This window comes from Eschrichtius robustus, chromosome 17 (assembly GCF_028021215.1).
Source record: "Eschrichtius robustus isolate mEscRob2 chromosome 17, mEscRob2.pri, whole genome shotgun sequence".
NCBI classification, from domain to species: domain Eukaryota; kingdom Metazoa; phylum Chordata; class Mammalia; order Artiodactyla; family Eschrichtiidae; genus Eschrichtius; species Eschrichtius robustus.
In genome coordinates, this window is record NC_090840.1 from 44,344,905 (window position 1) to 44,361,156 (window position 16,252).

The following is a 16,252-nucleotide window of genomic DNA, read 5'->3' on the forward strand; positions in this document are numbered from 1 at the left end:
AGGATACTTTTATGATTCATATTTTCCTTTAATAAGTATGTGAATGAATGAACAAATGTTAAGGGAGAAAAGGACTATGGTATGCAGAGCAACGCCCCTTTCTAAAAGATGTCCACACCACAATCCCCAGAACCTGTGAATATGCTATGCTACATGGCAAGGGCGGATTAAGTATGCAGATGGATTTATGGTTGTTGATGAACTGACTTTAAAGTAAAGAGATTATCCTGGATTATCACCCAGCAGGCCCAATGTAATCACAAGAAGGCAATAGAGATCACAGTGAGAGTGATCTGAAGATGCTACTCTCTCCCTTTGAAGATGGAGAAAGGAGCCACGAGTCAAGAAACTGCAGTAGCATTTCGTCGCTGGCTGAGGCAAGAAAACAGATTCTCCCCTAAAGCCTCCAGAAGGGAATGCAGCTCTGCTGACACCTTGATTTTAGCCAACTGAGACCCATTTTAGACTTCTGACTTCCAGAACTGTAAGGTATGTGTGCCATTTTAAGCCACTAAATTTGTGGTAATTTGTTACAACAGCAATAGGAAATTCATTTAGGTGCTACCATTTTGTGCTATTTGCCAGCCATCATTTGGCATTTTCCTTTAGATTATCATTAATCCTTATAACGCTCTTTAGATTTTAAAAGTGTTGAAGCTATTGGGTAAATTTGGAAAGATTAGCCAGCTAATAAGAAGCAGAGCTAGGATTTGAACTCTGGTATCTCTGGCTCCAACTTAGGCTCATTTTACAAAACCACAATGCCTTCAGAAGGCATAAAATCACAACCCAGATATTGTACCTTAGTAATTCCCTAAACATTTTTTAAAAAAATATTTATTTATTTGGTTGTGCCAGGTCTCAGTTGCAGCATGCGGGGTCTTCGTTGCTGGTGTGGGATCTTTAGTTGCAGCATGCGAACTCTTAGTTGCGGCACGTGGGATCTAGTTTCCTGATCAGGGATCAAACCCAGGCCCCTTGCATTGGGAACGTAGAGTCTTACCCAGTGGGCCGCCAGGGAAGTCCCCTGAATATTCTGATTAGACTTCCCGAGTCCATTATTCCTAGCAGAAACTGGATACATAATTCGATAGCTCTTATTAACGTTCTTCCTCTGTCTTCTTTCTCTCCGTGAACTTTTCCCTCTCCTGTTGATACTGCTTAAATATAAAATATTGTAAACTGAACATATAGCTTTAAATAGATTAAATTGTTCACTTCATATCATATGTCAACTATAGTTTATTACTAGGATGTGAATTGAATGCATTAGGTATTCATCTACAAATGTTTATAGTATCTAGTTTCCAAGGAAAACATGGTTTTATAGCTGATATCTTGGGGTAAGGGTTGCGGCGGCTTGAAGCAGGACCTCGATCCTTGTCTTCTTTGTAGAAAGAATTCATCAAAGAGACAGATTGTGAAGGAGATAAAGCATTTATTAGAAGCAAAGTACGTGTGGAAGATAATACAGGTGGACTCGGAGTGAGGCGCAGAATGGGGATGGCTTAGGTTGCTTACGTGGATACAGTCTTCCAGAGTGTCTCTGGCCAATCATCTCACTTGTGTCCATACTTGGCTGGACTCAGGGCCCTCCCTGGTACATGACTCTCTCAATCCAGATGGATTCCAGTGTGAAGGTTTCTGGGAGCTTGGCAGGACATATTATGGGTTGACACCCCCCTCCTTCCTTTGAACCCTGAGGACCTTCTCTATGCCTGTGTGGGCTAGGAAATCCCTTTGACCACAAGAATGTGAAAAATGTGGTCACTTTGTCTTTCACCCAATCAGGGCCCGATGCTCCTGCTAGCGTCTTATCTCGAGGTGTTAGCAGGGGCCGGTTGTAGCTGCTCAGCCTGGGGCCCATCTATCTCCTACCTCCTAACTACATTGTTTTTCCTGAAAAACCATAACCAAACCCTTCAGTGCTCTGACAAGAATGGCCATTCAGTGGTGATACACTTATCTGTGCAAAATTTATTGCTGGTTACCGATACAATAACAAGGGTGGAAATTTTGCAATTATAAGGATATAGTTTATCCTCAAATCCATAATGAAAATGTGAAACTTTCTGTAGTTCCTTAATTATCACAATTCACCTGCTGCAACATGCTACTTTTGTCTCTATTTGAAACGAGTTCATCATTGAGCACCTATTGTGTGCAGTGGTCACTATAACATAGTGCTTTCGAACGCAAGCTAAGATGCAAGGCAGATGATTCTACTACTTCCTACTTATGTAAATAGTGCAAATCACCCTCAGTGAGAATCAAGTTTCCTCTCCTGTGAAATGGATATAATGGTAACACCTACCTCATATGAGTGTTATGAGGGTATAATGAGACAATGCATTTAGAACAGGGGATAGTATAAAGTAAGCACTCACTACCTGTTAGTTCTCACTATACGCCAAGCTGTGGGTTTATATGGGTGTATAAAAGAGACAGGATCCCTGCCCTTGAGAAGCTTATACTCTTACAGTTAAGGTGTACAGGTAAGCAAAGAATTATAGTTTTTAAGAAGTGTGCAGATCAGCAGCTACTATTTTTGAGTTCACAGTGTGGGAGGTTCTGCTGAAGTCCGCATATTGGCATGACCTGCTTCAGGGGCACTCATGACCGGGCACCTGTTGTAAATTGACCCACCCCAAGGTCTCAGTTCCCCTGAAACCCTTCACCTTTTACCCTCTGTATTCTGGAGAATCATCTACAGAATTACAAAAAGTAATGAATGAAAAAGTAATCCTGCCTGATTATCTGATGGCTGGACAAGAATACCCCTTCCCCCAAACATATCATCCTTAATATTTAAAGACATCGCCATAAGCAGGGATTTCTGAAATAAAGCAACTCTAGATACCCACTTTTCGTATTCTTTGTCCTGTTAAATTAATGCACAGAAATTTCCTTCTTCCCAGGAGACTTTTGTCCCTAATTCTGCAAGAGAACGATGATATATATATTTCCCTCAAACATACTACTGCCTCATGAATTCTGATGAGAATGGACTACTTTTAAAATAAGACAAAACTGAATGCACCTGTAACAGCCTCTGGCCCACAAGAAATGAGCCACAGTACATGATCTGTTTCTTTCTTACAGATGATTTGTTGATCTCAGTGCATAACTCCAAATAATTTAATTTCTTTTTTTTTTTTTCAACAAGGAGGATACGATTTATTAAGCACTCACTATGTGTCAGATGTTTTTAATATTTTTTTTTCACACACATACCAAATAATTTAATTTCAAAGAAGCAGTTCTCAACCCCAGGATGGTAATAAAACAGGTACCTATTGCTTACATAATTAGTAAGTACTTGCTGATTTCCTATCCAAGACCTGGAGGAGTTAAAGATGAGTGTCTAGCAGCCTCTCTTCCCTCTAATCATTGATTTTGGCAAAGGCCATGGTAGCTCACCAGGCATCAGGCTGACAGCATCTCAGACCCACTTGCAGGTCTATTTTAAACTTCCTGGCTGGCACCACTGAGATTCTACTGGACCATCTCCATGTTGTCACAGCTAACCTCCAATACCCCCAAGGGTTTTTATCACCCACCCACAAGAACACCAGGCCAATCTGGCTGAGCACTTGCTCATTTCCAGGTTTATTCTAGGGCAAGAAACTGACTACATGTTAATGGTCTAATTCAGGAACTGTCTTTCATTTTTGGTATCACAAAAAGCACTGTGTAGACAAAACAGGTACTTTCGTGCAGTGCTTTCTTTGTACCATACTATTTTAGAAGCCCCTTCCTTTCTCCTTGCCTGCCCTTACAACAATCCCGGGTTGTTCAGTGCTACTTTTATCTACCTTCCAATGTCACGGTGTCAACAGGTGTTCTGGTGACTAAAACAGTCCGTGGGGTCAGAGCAGCAAACCCAAAGACCTTCCCTGGCCTTGGCCAGATGGCCATGTGATAACAAACAGCACTTCTGAAGCAAGCCTATTTACTGGGTGGCCAAATGGAGCTCCATCTAGAGACAGCAAGAAAGCCAGGCCAGAGGAAAGACAAGGTTGAGATACTAAAGAATCTCCCCCAGTGGTACAAGCAGTTGGTTCCTCTGCAGAAGAACTATGACTTTATTTAGAACATACTTATCACTGAATCATACAACTTTGTAGCTAGAGAACAAAACGTACACCTCTAAATGAGTTTATTTCAAAGCCATTACTTTGGGGAGCCTTTATTCTGATTCCAGAAATACCTTGGCATTGCCTTCAGTGCTCATGACAAATTCTTTTGACTATATTTACTGGTGGCGAATACCAAGTCTTTTGAGAGTGGGTGTTATTTTCAGAAATAGGTCATTCAGAATTAAGACTGTTAGCAGGAGGGAATCAATACTATTTTGGTATAAAAACCAAGGTGCTAGTTATAGTAAACTAAGTTGGAGTTTCCTGTGCAGATCCAAAAACAATTTGAAAAGGTAATTTAACAAGTGCTCTGAATAATGGCAATGTTGGTGTGGAATAATGGGATATGCTACCAAGATGATCTGAAGAAGTCATTGATATGGTTGTATATATTCTGGAGTCTCATGACTCTATTTTCACAATCACTAGGAAAAAGTTTATAGACAACAGGCAAGCCTAGTGTAAACTTCATTTCTGAGTCCTCAGGCAGAAATTCTCAAAATAAAAATCCACTTACCTTCAATGACCGGGTCTCCATGTCTGCAACGTAGGGGCTAAGAGGTAGTGACATTCCTCATGTAAATAACTTACTTTAACCTGACTTCCTAAGGTCCTAAGAATCTCCAATCTATTAATATTATGACTTCTTAGTATCTAGCTGTAGAACATATTCCACTTGAGGGTCTGGGTTTCCTACTCGCTAGGAGTCCTTAACTAAAACAAACACATGCATCTGGACATGTCTATAATATTAATAATAGCTGATACTTATATAACCCTTACTACCTGCTTGTACTTACTTAGCATGATATATATCAACTCAATACAACCCTGTGAGGTTAAAAAGTTTTAAAATATTACTATTTTTATTCCTATCTTACTTATGAAAGAACTGAGCCAGGAAGAGGTTGCCCAAGGCCACACAGTAAGCTGCAGAGCTGGGACGAACTCAGGCAGTCTATCTCCAGCTGTGCTCTTACTCACTTTGCTATACCACCCTATACTGCCTCTGTGAGACCACAGAAAACCAGATACATAAATCAGATACTCAGTAGAATAAAGGACAATGAAAAATATTTACAAACTTATGCGATGCTCATTTGAGAAGTAGAAAGGAGGGGTGAAGTGAGGCAGATGGACCCATGTAAAATGGGATGCAGGCCACATAAAAATAGCCACAAGAGTTCCATGCGCAGCCTGGGGCTGGGCAAAAAGGCCCTCTAATTTATTTGGAGAATAGAGGAGGCAGTTGGAAAGATGTAGGAGTTATAAAGAACCAGTTCCTGGCACTGTTTTGTGCCTGTAAGAATTTTCCTTTATTACATAAAAATCAGATAATGCAAATTAATAAAAACAAAACTCCACAATACTGTTAACATGACAGTTCTTATATCCAGCCCACATCACTTTATGAACTTTATTGGCTAGTAAGCAGATATGCTTAATAAATCAAAGTAAACTGTTTAACAGTAGGCGGGTTAAGTGCAATGATCTACCTGATACCATCTCCGAGGAAGCTTTTAGAAGCCACTATCGGTGGCTCATTTCCTATAAAGAGGGGATTATGTGCGGACAGAAGCAAGTGAAATAGCCCTTGACATGTCTTCCCTTTAACCCCAGACTGCCAATACCACCCCAAATCCAACTCATCTCACCGAAGGGGAAACTGAGTCTTATGGAGCGGAAATGACTTGGATGAAAGTCCTGACACAAGAGTCCAGGGCTCTTCCCACTTTTGCAGACTGCATTCTACCCTTTTCCTTGTAACCATTCTGGGCAAATAAGTCAATACTGATTTCAAAGCCCTTCAGAAAACGTGAGCACACACCTACTCTACAGGGGAAAGAATTCCTTCATCACAACTTCCTCTTGCTGCTGTTTAGACCGCCTTCCTCTCCCTGGGCTCTGAGAGGTGCCCAGAAAATGATAGAAAACATCATCCACGGCAACACTCCTAAAATCTGCAAAGTATCAAATGAATGAGGCCACAGATACTCCCGGGTTATCACGCCTTGTTATTCCAGGCAGGGGCGACTGCAGCGAATGCAGTTTCCCGTTGGGCAGGGAGCCGCCCCAACAGCCTAAACCTACGAAGCCCCGGCCCACCCGCAAGGCGTGGGGGAGGCTCGGCCAGCCCCACGCCGAGGTGCCAGAGATTCGCGGAAGCCTGCCCGGCAGGCAGAAGCCGGTCCCGGGGCCCAGCTCGCTTGGGGACGCTGGACCCGGGCCAGACGCTTCCTCCAGCCCGTTCCGCCGTCAACCCAGTAACCGCGCGCAGCCCCACCCTCCACCAGGCTACCAGGCGCGGGCGCGGTCACGTGAGGTGGGCCCGCGGAACCAATGGGCACCTCGCGCGGAATGGAAGGGATTGTCTGACCCCCATGACGTCACAAAGCTGGCGGGGAGCGCGCCGCTCTTCCGCTCCCACGCGCCGGGCCGCGGCCCACTCTTCTCCTCTCCGCCCACTCGCCACTGCGCAGCCAATCGGAAGGCGGGAAGAGCTCCGGCCCGAACGTGTGGGCGGGGTAGGGTGGCGGCCCTGCGGGGCAGGGTCGCTGAGTGGGCCGGGCTGGGGCAAGGGGCCGAGCTACAGGGAGTTGCGCGGGACTGCGTGGAAGGACCGCCCGGAGGTGCCGCCGCCGCGGCCGCCTCCTCGTTGAGAAGAAGCGGCTCCTCCCCTGCCGTGCCCGGTTCGTATTCCCTACTCCGGGCCCCGAGCCGGCCCGTCCGGAATCCTCCTCCACCAGCCCAAAGTTGTGAGGGGGCGGCCGGCGCGCGTGGGGAGCGGCGGCCCCGGGCGTGCGGAGGGACTAGCCCCGGAGCGCCAGGTGCGCGTGAGGGCGTCGGGGCCGCAGCGGGCGTGGCGGCGCTGGGGGCAGCCGCAGGCTCGGGGTGGTGGGCGGGCCCGCCGCTCCCGCTGTCAGCGCCGGGGGCGCCGTGAGGACCCGCGGCAGGGTGGGCTCCCGGGAGGTGCGGCGCAGGTGGCGCGGCGTCTCTGCCTGAGAGTTCCCCCTTACACACCCCGAGTCCAGGGTGATCCCACCGGCAGCCGCCGCGGGCCGACCCTCAGTTTCCAGGACTGAAGCCGGTGCGGCGTGGGCGGGCGGAGGATGCCGCGCGCCCGTGGGCTCCGCTCCCGGGCTGGATGGACGGGCCGGTCCCGGGGCGCGCCTCCGCCGGCGTTGGGGCCCCCGCCGCCTCCACTGTAGCTCTGCCTCTCCCGCGGGGTGGGTTTGTTTGTTTGGTTTCCTTCTTCTCCCCACCCCTTTCTTGCTCCTCCATCCTCTTCCCCCCTCCTAGCCCCATTCACCGGGCTGGGGCGAGACCTCGCCCCTCCTCCGCTCCCGCCTCCCCTGCCGCCGCCGCCTCCTCTAATGAGCATCTTTGCCTTGCTTTCAATGGGCCGGTGCTGCTGTCGCTGCTGCTGTCCGCGCGGGTTGTGGATGTTGTCGGCTCCGTGTTGTGATGACAGGAGAATGTGTGTGTGTCCCGGGCCCAGACGAATTGGTAGGTATTCACTTAACTACCTGCGTTGGGTACCCAGGAAGGATGATGACTGATTTTGTGTGTGGATGGTTTTAGATGGGTCGTCGTGGAATTAAGAGGTGAGCTAGATAGAAAAAGGGGGACAAAGGCATCCTGGACCAGGATAGCTTTGATGCCTTAGTGAGTGCAATTTTCAGGTAGGGATAAAGGAAACTAATCAAGCAAGTGCTGGCTTGGGGCTTCGTGTTTTCCGAAGGCAACTGGTTTCTTCATTCATGTAGAGATAACAGGAGCTGTGAAATGGCTACACGTTGCCCAAAAATGCTGAAAAATCGCAGAGAGTCTTTATGCAGGGTGTTTAATGCAATCAAATTACGTAAACTGGGGTTCTGACACATTTAATTATTAGTATAGCATTTTTTTTTTCGTTTACACCAAAATCTTTGCAAAGCTGAAGAGCTCTGGAGTCGGTGCAGTAATTGCATTCTTCAATTTCTTCTGTGAGTTTATTGATGAAGTTGAATCATTTCTTGGCACAAACTCTGTTGAGCACATCAGTAAGAATGGATGGATCTCTTTCCTGTTTCTGGTTACAACTTATCTTTTCTTATTAGTCGTTGGCAAAATTGGCAAAATCTGCCTAAGACTAAGATGCTGCGTTTAAGGTGGCTAAGTCTGGATCATGGGATAGGACCTTTTAAGTGAAATTGTGGCCAGAAATAACTGGAAAATTTGACAGTGCTTCAGTTTACTACAACTGTACCTTGCTGCTGTTCTTATTGCCTCATCAAGAGCTGTCTACTTCATTAATTTAGCAAGTTTGTCGACAGAAGTTTTGATTTCATGGGGTTTTGTTGTTGAATCACAGGATATTCAGAAGGATACAGAGTTTTTTAAATGCTCACTTAATGGTTTATGAAAGCATTTGAAAGTACTTCGACTTCTAGTAGTAACTGGTCTGATGGAGAGAGTATGTTACTTGTACTGGTGGTGATAGAATGTTCAGTAATCACAGAGTAGGTAACTTCCCTAAGAATTTGACTTTTGGAGACATGTTGGGGGTCTCAGTCCATATGCTAAGCCCCTGAGTAACTGAAAGATGGAGTTAATAAAATTCACTCTCTGCTTTTTTGTTTTTAATGTCGAGAATTTATTCCTGAAGGAAAAATGTATGTTATTTGAGTGCTTGCTGTTTGAATTTACGTATTATTCAAAGTATCTGCTGCATGAATCGGTTCTTTTTGCCACAGTAGTTCATTTTGCAGTCAATTACAAAAGCAGGAGGATTGTCAAAGCAAAGGAATTTAAGGAAAGTGTGGGTTTCCTGGACTTGTTATTCCTTGAACAGACATCATATAGCCAAATCCTGGTATGCATCTATCTGTCAAATCCCGCTCCAAACACACACACACACACACACACACACACACACACACACACACACACACGCACAGTAGTTTGATTCAATCCACATTCCATACAGAAATACACGTTTTGTTCTCTAAGATTCTTAAGTTTTAAAGTAAGCATAAATGCAAACGTATATAAAGTTACAGAGAAAATTTATTTTCATTAAGATTGGTGTCTGTTTACATTTTTAATAACAGAAAAAGTCTTTATACAAAGCATGAAATAAGTTAATGTGCTTTCTGCATACAAACCTAGCAAGAGATATGGTTCATATCTGGAAGCCAGTGTCATGTGGCCCCACGTTTGAGCACATCTCCTGGCTCAGTCATGTACACTTAACCTTTGGATGACTTTCAGGTATTCAGTTTGAAGTGCTGTTAGTTAAGTGGTTAGTCTTGATAGAGTCCTGTTCTTCTGGAATTTCTGTTTTTCATGACTGCCTTTCAGAATACTTATTTAGTTATTGATCTTATTTCCAAAATTCTAATCATTTCCTTCTATTGCCTAATCTTGTCCTCAATTTTGTAAACAAATCCCTTCTTAAATAGTGTAGTTAAAACGACGGTACTTTCTATCACGTGCAGAAGGGGTTCTATATGACTGGCTTATACAGCACTTATTACAGAAGCAAATTCAGTGTTTTCTCTGCACCCCCGCATTCCACTTATCTTTTTTCTAACTGTGTTTCAAAAGAGGGTGCGTGAAAATAATGTAATATATTCTAACACTCTCTATGATATTTGTAAAATTTTTTCTTAATGTGTTCAACCTTAGGAAGGAATAGTTGATATTAAGGCTCAGGTGGTTTTATATTCCTTATTCCTTTTTGTTTACTGCATTTGTTTTCTTATTTAAAATATAAAGCCTGTTTATTTATAGGCCAGATGAATACTTTGAGGCAATACTTCAAGAATTCAGGGGAAATATATGTTACAAGAGGGATTCTTTTCTTGTAAAAATTACCTGAATTAATGATACATGTTTATTAAATTTTCTAGATAAATGCCCAGCAAAATGTTTTCAGTGTCACATAGTAAGTGATATGATTTTGGTTTATTCATGATTATAATGCTCTACCTTTTTTTAGCCAAACCTTAGACCATTAGACTACTATTTCACTGTTTATTAATTTCCAAGGGCAAATAGATAACCTTTTTTTAAAATGTAAGAGAAAATATTTTTCTAGGGGTGAATTCTACTTGGGATCCGTTATAGACGAAAATCATTTCTGTAGCTTTCTTTCATGGCTGATAAGCAGAGGAAAACGCTAGCAAGTAAACTAAATTCCAGAACTGCGACCATTTATGTTACTAACAAAGTTTCAGAGCTACTAGAATACTTAGTTTTTATCACAAAGAATACACTAAAATTAAACAACAAATAAATGAACCCTGCATTTGATATCAAAGCCTCACTTCAATGCACACTTTTTATAAAGGCACAGAGTCCAAGAAGCGGGCTCAGATAGCATCTGCTCTGATGTGTTCACGTACAGCTTAGGAAAGCAAGGCTCAAAGAGGCGATCCAGCTTTTCCAGGATTATGTGGTGAATTGGTGGCAGACCTATGTCCCTAAACTTGCCAAATTGGCACAGTGGTCTGGAGAAACATTGTTTGCAAGACCATCTACTAGGATGCAGGGAGGGCATTTTGGAACTTCTGTTTTTATTCATTATGTAAAATTTTTCTTGTACAGGTTATAATGAACATTATATTAATGTAGTAGCATATGTATATAACTTACAAATAATTCATGAATACACACAGGTTGGGGCTGCATCCCAACACTTTTATGGTAGTAGTCAAGTGTATCAAATGCTAACAATTGACCACTGGTCTAGAAACAGGATCTTCATAAATGAGAGAAGTCCCTGTGCAATTTGGGAGATCCACGGCCTTTTTTAAGGATAGGGAGAAGGGTGATTGGCCAGGTAGACTGCCACTGCATTATGTTATATAACCTTCGTCTCCTCCACTCTCCCCAGCCAGATCTATCGTACGTTCTGCACAGTTTGTGCTGCACAAAGAAATACAAGGAAGAGAGAAAAGTAAAGCTCGACGACAGTTCAATCCTGGCTCCATAAGTGATTGGGAGGTGTGCTTAGCAGAGTATATCCTGTAGAAGTAGTAGATGATATGTGTGTAAAATGTAGTGCCTTAGGAGGCACAGGGAGCCTGTAGATTCACCTGCTAAACATTTGTTATGAAAGCAAAAATAGATTAAGTAATCTGAATATAACTTTTGCTGTCTAGGAATTCCAGTCAGAAGTTCCAGCCTGCCGCTGTTCTCTGATGCCATGCCAGCACCAACTCAACTGTTTTTCCCTCTGATCCGTAACTGTGAACTGAGCAGAATCTATGGCACTGCGTGTTACTGCCACCACAAACATCTCTGCTGCTCACCCCCTTACATTCCTCAGAGTCGCCTGAGATATACACCCCATCCGACATATGCTACCTTTTATAGGCCAAAGGAGAGCTGGTGGCAGTACACCCAAGGAAGGAGATATGCTTCCACACCACAGAAATTTTACCTTACACCTCCACAAGTCAACAGCATCCTGAAAGCTAATGAATACAGTTTCAAAGTGCCAGAATTTGATGGCAAAAATGTCAGTTCTGTCCTTGGATTTGACAGCAATCAGCTGCCTGCGAATGCACCCATTGAGGACCGGAGAAGTGCAGCAACCTGCTTGCAGACCAGAGGGATGCTTTTGGGGGTTTTCGATGGCCATGCAGGCTGTGCTTGTTCCCAGGCGGTCAGTGAAAGACTCTTTTATTATATTGCTGTCTCTCTGTTACCCCATGAGACTTTGCTAGAGATCGAAAATGCGGTGGAGAGCGGTCGAGCACTGCTCCCCATTCTCCAGTGGCACAAGCATCCCAATGATTATTTCAGTAAGGAGGCATCCAAATTATATTTCAACAGCTTGAGGACTTACTGGCAAGAGCTTATAGACCTTAACACTGGGGAGTCGACTGAAATTGATGTTAAGGAGGCTTTGATTAATGCTTTCAAGAGGCTTGATAATGACATCTCCTTGGAGGCTCAAGTCGGTGATCCCAATTCTTTCCTCAACTACCTGGTGCTTCGAGTGGCATTTTCTGGGGCCACAGCTTGTGTGGCCCATGTGGATGGTGTTGACCTTCATGTGGCCAATACTGGTGATAGCAGAGCCATGCTGGGTGTGCAGGAAGAGGACGGCTCTTGGTCAGCAGTCACTCTGTCTAATGACCACAATGCTCAGAATGAAAGAGAAGTGGAACGCCTGAAATTGGAGCACCCAAAGAATGAGGCCAAGAGTGTGGTGAAACAGGATCGGCTACTTGGCTTACTGATGCCTTTTAGGGCTTTTGGAGACGTAAAGTTCAAATGGAGCATTGACCTTCAAAAGAGAGTGATAGAATCTGGCCCAGACCAGCTGAATGACAACGAATATACCAAGTTTATCCCTCCTAATTATTACACACCTCCTTATCTCACTGCTGAGCCAGAAGTAACTTACCACCGATTAAGGCCACAGGATAAATTTCTGGTATTGGCGACTGATGGATTGTGGGAGACAATGCATAGGCAGGATGTGGTTAGGATTGTGGGTGAGTACCTAACAGGCATGCATCACCAACAGCCGATAGCTGTTGGTGGCTATAAGGTGACTCTGGGACAGATGCATGGCCTTTTAACAGAAAGGAGAGCCAAGATGTCATCGGTATTTGAGGATCAGAATGCAGCAACCCATCTAATTCGCCATGCTGTGGGCAACAACGAGTTTGGGGCTGTTGATCACGAGCGCCTCTCCAAAATGCTTAGTCTTCCTGAAGAGCTTGCTAGGATGTACAGGGATGACATTACAATCATTGTAGTTCAGTTCAATTCTCATGTCGTAGGGGCATATCAAAACCAGGAATAGTGAGTGGATCTTACCCTGGCAGTTCTCAAATGAAATAGATTTAAAGAGCAGATAGATTTTTAAAAGATACTAATACAGTAAACATTTCCGGTGGGTCATTCTAAGCATTTCCCCATTTGATACTCTAGTCAGCCAAGTAGTCCAAATTGACTTTGTAGCAGGGTGGTAGGATCCTGAGTCTCCTTCTGCTTAGCTCGGACCTCACAGCACTTGCACTTGAGGCACGTCAGTTCCTTACTGCAGATGTCTTATGACATTGGCTCCTTTTTTCAATCTGAGAAAATCAGGATGACCTTACAAACAGGATCTTGAATAGGCCCAAAGCAAGGAACTTGCTGGGCATATTCTCTTGGTAAAACGAAAAAACATTACTGTTCACACCTGCAGACCCCTTTCATCACCAAGATTCCAGTGTACACGAGAACATTTATTTATTGCATGATCTCCTAGATATACAACCTATGCATTATTCATATAACTTTATTTTAACCTGAAGTAGTTTTCAAATCCAGTGCTTTAAGCCATAAAGGACCGAGAACCAAGTAATCTGAATTTGTAAGTGTGTATGATTATTTGACTGGAATCCTTAAATGGAAAAACAAATGCTACCCCCTTCCCCACCCCTGATTTACCTAATGTGATTGAAACATTTTCTCTCTTGCCACACACTTGAAGACAATAAAGGTGTTTAGTTTTATCTACTCTTAGTGATGTTAAATAAAGGAAAAATAATTTTTTCAGTTTATATTAATGAAAAGCTTTATTTAGTTTGAAATAAAAGATCCAGAATGAAGAGAAGAGACTGATATGTTCAATTATTGTCATCTGCAGCCACCAGCACGTCACTCTTATCATGTAATCCCGCAAAGCGTGGCATGCTGTGTGTGCTGGGTAGACTGCTGCTGGGAAATCATACTTCTAATTTAGTAGTGATAATAATTTTCATCACTTTTGGACTTTTAAGGATGACACATATAAAATAAATTTAAATATATAATTTTGGGGAGTAAGGTTTAATATTACCTTCGGGTGTTGAAATGAGGAAGTTTTTTGGTTTTCCCCACTTAGATGTAGGTCAATTAAAATAATTGGTTTAAAAATTACTAAATGCTTTAAACATATTGTAGCTTATAAATAAGAATGTTAAGATATATACATGAGAAATTTTTAAAGGTAACTATTGTGCATGCCTGATGCTTAATGGAACACTTAGCAGCATCAAGTATTGTTTGCAGCAGTCGCCATAATTATATGCAGTCTCTTCCAATGCTGTATCAAAGTAAATGAAAATAAATGTATTCAAATTGGCTTTTTGGGAGCTTATTTAATATGCATCAAATGGCATTTTGTTCCTGTGTTTAATGGTGATCCATGTACAGCTGTGCATATATTTTCATCACTTATTGTAGCATCACTGATAAAAGAATGGCTATGACTATGTTTGATTTTCACATAGATTTTAATACAAAACATAATCAGTTTTCCCTTGTGTAATTAGTTGAGGGGTGTTTAGGTCCTTTCGGATTTCTGTAGAATATGAACTAGATATTCAAGGACTCCCTCAGGACTGTGGACACTGAAGCAACGTAGAATTGGCTGCAAAACTTGTTCCAATTGAAAATAGACTCAGGAAGATTGCAGCTCAGAAGACCATATAATGTTTGTTTTCTGAGGTCTATTTTTTTTCCTTTTTTTTTTTTTTTCCTTTTTTTTTTTTTCCCTTGAGTCAGCTTGGAACTTTCCTCCCAGGCAGTATTTTGGAGGGGGAAAAGCTATTGTACTATATACTTATTTATAAATGTTTTGACAGAGAGTTCATCTATTAATGAAATATATGTAGAATGCAGTAGCAGTTAAAACTCATTTTCAGGCTACTATTCGAATTTCTCTTGAACACCACCACTAAAGAGTTCCACATTATCTTATACTTAGTAAAGTCTCATCTCTGTATAGTACAGTATATATAAATTTGGTTTCCCATGGTCATGATCAAGATAGTAATTCTTATTATTACACAAGAAACTTGGTCTGCAGTCCAAAAGCCTGTCCACTCTCTATAGAAATGAAAATGCAGTGTGGAGTTAACAGTGTGGAAATGAAAATAATGAAAATGAAAATAATTGGATGTTAGATATATGAATATTATCTAAAAGAAGTTGTGATTTTATTATAATTGGTTGTCACTGTGATATCTAGAATTAAAGAATATGTGTAAACTTTCATGGTATTTAGCCTTTCTTAAACTTTTTTTGATTTATACTTTCTAACATATGTATTTAGTCAGTGGCTCATGGTATTTATAATATGTCCTTAGCTAGTTAAATGGAATGGTGGTATGGTACACAGTACTTGGGGGAAAAAAACTGTCTTGTATCTGTGTGAAGAAGTGTGAAAAGTTCATATATAATATAGAGAATGGTCAGAGAAATGCCCACAGTGAATTAAAGCTTCATATCTGCTTTCTGAATGACCTGTGTTGGTTTTTAATTAATAGTAAGATTCATTAGATGCTTTCTATGGGGGTAGATTATACTTAACTTTAGGATCCTCTAGATAGATAGGACTTAAAAAAAAACCAAACTAGGGTATAATTTACATTCAGTAAAATGCACAGATTTTAAATGTGTAGTTTGAGATTTGGTAACCACAACCCCAATAAAGATATAGAACTTTTCCATTACTCCAGCAGAAAATTCCCTCATGCCACTTTCCAGTTAATCCCTCCCGACAAAACTATTGTTCTGACTTCTATCACCATAGATTAGTGTTACTTGTTCTAGAAATTCATACAAATGAAATCATATAATATGTACTCTTTTGTATCTGACGTTTGTTCATTTTTTTGAGATTCATTTACGTTGAGTGTATTCATAGTCTCTTCCTTATTACCAAGTAGCATTCCGTAGTATGAATATATCACAATTTATCCATTGTTGACGGGCATTATTAGCCCCCTTCCTCTCCCCTTTTAGAGCTAACTTTTCGGTTAGCAATTCCCAGGGATATTATTTGGTTGAAGTATAGATTTAACATTGCAGATATGATTGATTACAGGTGAGTTTTATGTTCTGTACCTTAATGCTAGGACTTTTTAAAAAATGCCCTTTAAACAAGTGATGAAAATGTTTCATGGTGAAAAATTTGGAGGGATTAGGGACTGGTCCTTTGCTAATGACCTCTCTGTACCTCTCCCACTGATAATCTTGTTGAGTTAATTTAGTTCATTAAGTGATTGAGCTAATGACTATCCTGTAAGAAAAAGACAAATAATACCTCGGTTTTTGATGGTCATGGTTTATCACTCCAT

General features: G+C 42.1%; 1 protein-coding gene across 4 annotated transcripts; it reads left to right on the plus strand.

The window, feature by feature from the left end:
* The first annotated feature begins 6,716 nt into the window (after positions 1–6,716).
* PDP1 (pyruvate dehydrogenase phosphatase catalytic subunit 1) lies at positions 6,717–15,412 on the plus strand. Of its 4 annotated transcripts, XM_068526031.1 has the most exons (3): positions 6,765–6,829; positions 7,612–7,646; positions 11,288–15,412. In XM_068526031.1, the coding sequence occupies exons 2-3, from the start codon at positions 7,616–7,618 to the stop codon at positions 12,943–12,945; spliced, it is 1,689 nt and encodes a 562-aa protein (XP_068382132.1). In that variant the 5' UTR covers positions 6,765–6,829; positions 7,612–7,615; the 3' UTR covers positions 12,946–15,412. The 4 variants fall into 4 exon arrangements, with proteins under 4 accessions (XP_068382135.1, XP_068382132.1, XP_068382133.1 ...); XM_068526034.1 differs by lacking the exon at positions 7,612–7,646 and having other exon boundaries at positions 6,717–6,829; XM_068526032.1 differs by lacking the exons at positions 6,765–6,829; positions 7,612–7,646 and adding an exon at positions 6,938–6,967.
* Positions 15,413–16,252: the final 840 nt, after the last annotated feature.

Excerpts from the sequence above, each read along its gene's own strand:
- PDP1 (XM_068526031.1), top strand. The coding sequence starts at position 7,616 with ATGTGTGTGTGTCCCGGGCCCAGACGAATTG. Across the intron at positions 7,647-11,287 it reads TCCCGGGCCCAGACGAATTG|GAATTCCAGTCAGAAGTTCC; the intron begins GTAGGTATTCAC and ends TTTGCTGTCTAG.